The sequence below is a fragment of the Vigna angularis genome, chromosome 5, assembly GCF_016808095.1.
Source record: "Vigna angularis cultivar LongXiaoDou No.4 chromosome 5, ASM1680809v1, whole genome shotgun sequence".
NCBI classification, from domain to species: Eukaryota; Viridiplantae; Streptophyta; class Magnoliopsida; order Fabales; family Fabaceae; genus Vigna; species Vigna angularis.
The window spans coordinates 7,929,883-7,935,882 of NC_068974.1; the positions used below are offsets into that span (position 1 = coordinate 7,929,883).

The following is a 6,000-nucleotide window of genomic DNA, read 5'->3' on the forward strand; positions in this document are numbered from 1 at the left end:
TAATTATGGTGGTAAATATGAAAGCAATAAATAAAGATATTCACAAGTTAATAAACTTTTTAGAAAATTAGAATGATGTTTGAGATTTGGTCGTCTATTTGAAAGTTTAATAACATGTTATATATATTATTTTAGTTTAAATAATGGATTCTGATTCCATAGAAATTATTTATTGCTCTTATCTATCACTAAATTTTTCCTTTGGTTATAAAGAGAGAGATATAACTGTACACATGCACAGATAAAGCACTCAGACTAATTCATTCACAGTTCAAATATTTTTCTCTGTAATTGAAAGTCGAATACACGTCAAGGTAAAGAAATTTTCAAAATTTAAAAGCATAAAAATATATATAAAAGTATTTTAGAGCCGTAGTACTACATATTAAAATATATACAAAGGAATAATACCTTTGTTCACAATTCTATATTATTTAAGAAATTATCAGTTCTGTTGAATCGATTTTCAATACATCTAATCAAAATATTAAAAAACTTAATTTAATTTCCAAGTTCTTCCCAGATTAACATGTGTTTCCACCAGTTTAATGGAAAACCTCATATTCACAGGTCTAAATCATCACCTAGAAGTGCATTTGAAGATAATCTACCACATTTTTTATTTAGGCAAAAGAAATGAAAATACATTAAGAGCCAATAATTGGCTCATTCTTTTTATTGATAGTAATATTGTTAAACCTTGCAACATTTCATTGACTCATGGTTTTTTAATGACATTAATTAGGATACATCGAGAAGTTAAGCACTGGTCCATTGGGTACATTTTTTTTTCAATATATATTTTTTTTTTCTAAATGATGCATTGAAACACATAATTTTATATTAATTCATAAAAATACTAGTGAAAATTTGAACCAAACATGCATTCATTAATTTGACGAATTTAGATTCTCTTGTTGAAATTTTGATATCATATTTCTGCCATAGTTTTAAAATAACATTGATAATATTAATTTTTTTAATATATCAATGTATTTTGAAATCTGAACAGAACGACAACATCAAAAACACTAACAGAGAACCTGAACTCGAATTTGACATGTCTAGTGATGATCAGGATCTGGCCCAGCAGGTGAAACTCTCTCCAACCTTCCACCAAGCATTGACCTCTTTCCATGCCACTTTCCATTTCTCACATTGTTGATTACTTCACGTAATCCAAACTTACTATGAATCTTCTTCTCCATTGTTGGAACATTTCGAGCTTCTGAACTCACTACAAACAATGTCAGAACAATTACGATGATAACAAGTAACTGTCTTGGCTTAACTGAAGTAGCCATTGTCTCACAAAAACACAACAATGAGAAGAAAAAAGTAGCTATTTTAGCAAACCCTAATGTTCTTTTCTAGTGAAATCAGTGAGAGAAGTAGCTTGGTGGTTAAGAAGACCAACATATACCTATATATATATACACACATCAAAGGCTTTAAGTGATTTATGGGGCAAGATTCTAAAGACTAGCATATCAAGATTCATATTGGAAGGTCGTGTAAGCAGATAAGTACCACCCAAATATTCCTTGTCTTATCTATTTTTTTGTGTTATCTTTCTTATGTCCTATGCATCAAGGTCAACATGTATATATTTGGACAATTTTTAATACATAAAAATAATAAATTTGTTTATAAGTTCAAATTAACTATTTTTTTAATATATATAAATTTTTCAATTTTTTTATCTTTTAAAGCTAGCTAATTTTAGGATTACATGTTTTTCATCCACAAACTATTATAAAAAATTATATTTTATCCCTAAATTAAATCATAAAATATTCAATTTCCTCCACTTCATAAAAGTCATAGTTTACAAATGACATGTGAAATGTTTCTCATATGGACTATAATATAATCTTTGTAATATAAAATATTTTATATTACTTTTGTAAAAATGGAGGAACAAAATATTTTATAGTTTAGTTTTGGAATAGGAATAATTTTTTATAATAATTTAAAGAGGAATCCTTAATTTTAACTCGTGTAAAGATTTATTTTATTTTTGTTTTATCATTTTTTTCTTTAAATAAATTTGTGAAGGAAATTATCCAAATACTACCATCGGATTTTGATTTATTTTTCCATCTTATATATGCCAAGTGATCCTATTCATCTCAGGTTGTCCTATTTGTGGATTAAGAAAAGCATAACCGACTCACACCCTTTAGACTTTAAATAATCCTTTTTAAAGCCATTTTTTGTCATATGAATGTAGTGTGCCATGAAAAGCTTTTATGGTTTCTCCACAATCATTTCTTGGCTTAAATGCCGTCTTTGTCGTACTAATACCTTTCATTTGCTCCGTAAATGAATTTTGGTTTAATAGGTTCGGAGGTCCTTATATTTGTGGGTTCGTTTCAATTGGGTCCTCCAATTTTGAAAGTGATCAATTTGGTCCCTAATTTAACAAAATTGAGTCAATAATACCCTTTCCGTTAAATATAATGGACGGCGTTAACTTTTTAAACATGTGGCATGTTGAGGCATCCTTTTATTTGCAGGTGGCACAGTTTTATTTGAAGGATGCTTCAACATACCACATGTTTAAAAAGTTAATGACGTCCATTGCATTTAACGGAAAGGGTATTATTGACTCAATTTTGTTAAATTAGGGACCAAATTGATCACTTTCAAAATTGGAGGACCCAATTGAAACGAACCCACAAATATAGGGACCTCCGAACCTATTAAACCATGAATTTTTTAAGCATTTACGTTGTCTTTCATGTTGTTATTGTTTTGTCTATTTTAGAGGAAAATTAGAATAACATAAGCATACTGTATTGGCATGATCTAAATCTATTTGTTTATGTACAAAAGTTGAGGGCCAAGATTTAGTCAAGTTGCTAGCTTTATCTCTCCTCTTCTCTTCTTATAAAAATTCAATATTACTACTAAAAATAACTAAATTATAGTCAAAGTAAATACATATATACCTCATCTCCCAACCTAGTTTTGTAGATTACTACTGCAAATGGGAGTTTCAACACAAGGTTAAGAAATATTTGAGGACTATTCTTTGTCTATTATGTTTTTACATACAATTGTTGTTAAACAAGAAGAAGGATTTTGTCACAATTATAAATCGTCATCTATCTTCATGTATTAAAAGAATATTTGTATTAACTATCATGTTTTGTGGGAGATATGATCGTTCTTGTAACATGTGCTTGAAATTGGAAGATGAATAAAAAAAATACTATATAATCCTGAATGTAAGTCGAGGAAGAATTTCTACCTTAAATTCTTAAATTGACAATTCAACAATGAAAATAAAAATTTCTACAAACTTTCTCCCGACCCAAAAATTTCTATTCGAAGTATGGACTTAAACATGGGTTTAAAATTTTTAACTTTTACTCCTTCGATTTTTCAAAATGTTAATTTTAGTTCCAAGGGTATAATTTGTGACTTTGATGCTGTGACAAGTAATGAACAGTATAATAAACAGTTCAAGTAACAAAGGTTTCTTCTCTTAAAAAATAAATAGTTGTTGAAATTCCTTCCTTTGTATATAAGTTGGGATATGAAGAGATCTAGAAGGTCATATACATTAAAGAGATAAATGTTTCATTGTATCTTATATATGTCCCATATACAATAAAGAGTAGGTATATCGACAACGTGATGTATGACATTTCTATCATATATATTTACATGTCCTTCCTAACAACAAGCAATTTTATCATGATATAAAACTTTGTCATAAAATTTACTGAAAGAAAATGATACAAGCACTTGTTAGTTCATATCAATCTCACCTTTTCATTTAACCATAGTAAATTACAAGATTTAACATGATAAATGGTGGTAAGTTGAAGTTTTTTCACCATCTTTTGACTTGCTATATAACTTCCTCCGTCAAGAATAAGTATGTGCAAGTTTTACTCATGACAGTGACCTTGAGTGTTAAATACTTCTATGTGTTTATCAAAACTTAATAAACCTTTCTTGTTTTTTTTTTTTTATTTTTATGCTTAAAGTATTAAAACATATTTACAAATCAAATGCAAAAGGTTCTTAGCTTAAAAATAAAAAGAAATGATTTGTTTATGATCTTCATTTATAAGCTTTAACTTGTACATACAATAAACATATTCGTCTTTTGAGCTTTCTAATACATATTGAAAACTTATAAATACTCATTCCGTTAGAAATACGCGCAGAAAAATGTTTAAATGTGTAAACAAAACCAAAAGAAGTGAATTGGTTTACTGATTAAAAATTGTGCTTTTTAAAAAAAATTCTTTTCTTTAAAAACTGATTTTACAATAAAAATGATTCCTTTAAATATTAATAGTAAATAAAAGTAGAGGAAAAGAGAAAGCTTGCATAAAGAACTTTATATTGGCTCGGATCAAAAGACCCTACATCTAGTTGTTAGTCTCTCTTAAAAAGAGATTAACCAACCACTAAAATTAATCAAGAACTTACAATCACAGAGAATGATATTAAGGATAGAAAACACCTTCTTCAACACACAAAGGATGAACAACACTTCCTTTAACACACAAAGGATAAAAAACTTTCCTAACAACAACAACAACATTCAATCATAAAACATATTTAGTGAAAGTTCTCACTTTACTTACAATAGGTTTTTCAAAGCTTCCTTTTCACAAACAAAGAGAGTTTTCTTTAGGCACACAACTCTAATACTTTTAGTGAAAAGTCCTTTTAATTTAGGTCTAAGTTATGTATTTATAGACTTTACATTTGAAACTTTGTTCAGAAAACTAACAGTCAAGTTTACAATTGCCATTGATAATCGATTATCATAAGTGATAATCGATTATTTCATAGATGTTTTCAAATAATAATTTTTTACTATGATAATCGATTATCCTTAATGATAATCGATTATCATAAGGGCATTTCTATTCTTGATTTTAATTGGATAATCGATTATCATTAATGATAAACGATTATCGCAAAAACTTTTATGAAAAATAAAACTTTTGCTAAGAGTTCTACTGCTTGAGTTCTACCTATAGACTCTTGAACTACTAAATTAAATACAATATACAAATTAGGAGACTTTAACAACTAAATTCTTAAGAGTTTAATCTTCAACACTTCTCCAAGGAAACATCATCATCAAAATCCTTTAGTAAAGCAATATGTCTATCTTCTTTTTGCCAAATCTCCACGTTTTTAATGATGATAAAAAATTTGTTGAACACTTATGATATATCATGTTTTTGAAGGTCATATTCTTAATTAACAACTAAGGGGAAAAGAATAATTAAGCCAAAGTAGAGATAAATGACAACATATCAACATAATCATATATCTTTCTCTCAAATAGGTACAAGTTATCACAAGATGTCAATCAAAATATTTCCCTCTCTTTTTTATCATAATCAAAAAATTATTTAATCTTTATGTTTCCCCTAAATTAGTTAATTCAAAAAGCATTTCGCTTCCTTCCAATCATTACAATTTTACCCCTCTTAAATATAATATTCTCCTTAAAATCTAAAATAGATTCTTAAGATTTAAAAAAAGTGTTTTTATGTTATAACTTAAGATAATCGATTATTATACTTGATAATCATTTAGAGCCAAATTTGTACTTTGGAGCTAAAATGAACATTTTAAGACCTTGGTAATCGATTATTGATAATTGTTAATTTTTCATTCTTTTTCTATGTTTAAAAGTATTTGTTAGTTCATTTTATTTTTGGTTTTTCCTTTAATTCTTTAGTTTTGTAGGAATATAGTTAAAAAGGTGTTTTTAGGTGTACTTTTAGTGTTATAAAATAAATAGTCATTTACTCTTTTTTGAAAATTCTTAAATAAAAAAAAATTCTTTAGTTTTTGCTTAAATATGTTTTATTTTTTAATAATTGTTGATTTACACTTTTCATTTTCTTCTAATTGCAGATATGCCTTGGTCAAAGGGTCAGTTGGTCAACTAAAGAGGGTTTATTGTCATAGTCTGAGATGTAGTGTTTTGGTGCATCAGAGTTTAGTGGAACA

General features: G+C 27.4%; 1 protein-coding gene across 1 annotated transcript; it reads right to left on the minus strand.

The window, feature by feature from the left end:
- Window positions 1-697: 697 nt before the first annotated feature.
- On the minus strand, window positions 698-1,379 carry LOC108340494 (CLAVATA3/ESR (CLE)-related protein 53-like). Its single transcript, XM_017577919.2, has one exon. The coding sequence runs from the start codon at window positions 1,302-1,304 to the stop codon at window positions 1,065-1,067; it is 240 nt and encodes a 79-aa protein (XP_017433408.1). The 5' UTR covers window positions 1,305-1,379; the 3' UTR covers window positions 698-1,064.
- Window positions 1,380-6,000: the final 4,621 nt, after the last annotated feature.

Coding starts and splice junctions, on each gene's coding strand:
- LOC108340494 (XM_017577919.2), bottom strand. CDS start 1,304: ATGGCTACTTCAGTTAAGCCAAGACAGTTACTTGTTATCATCGTAATT.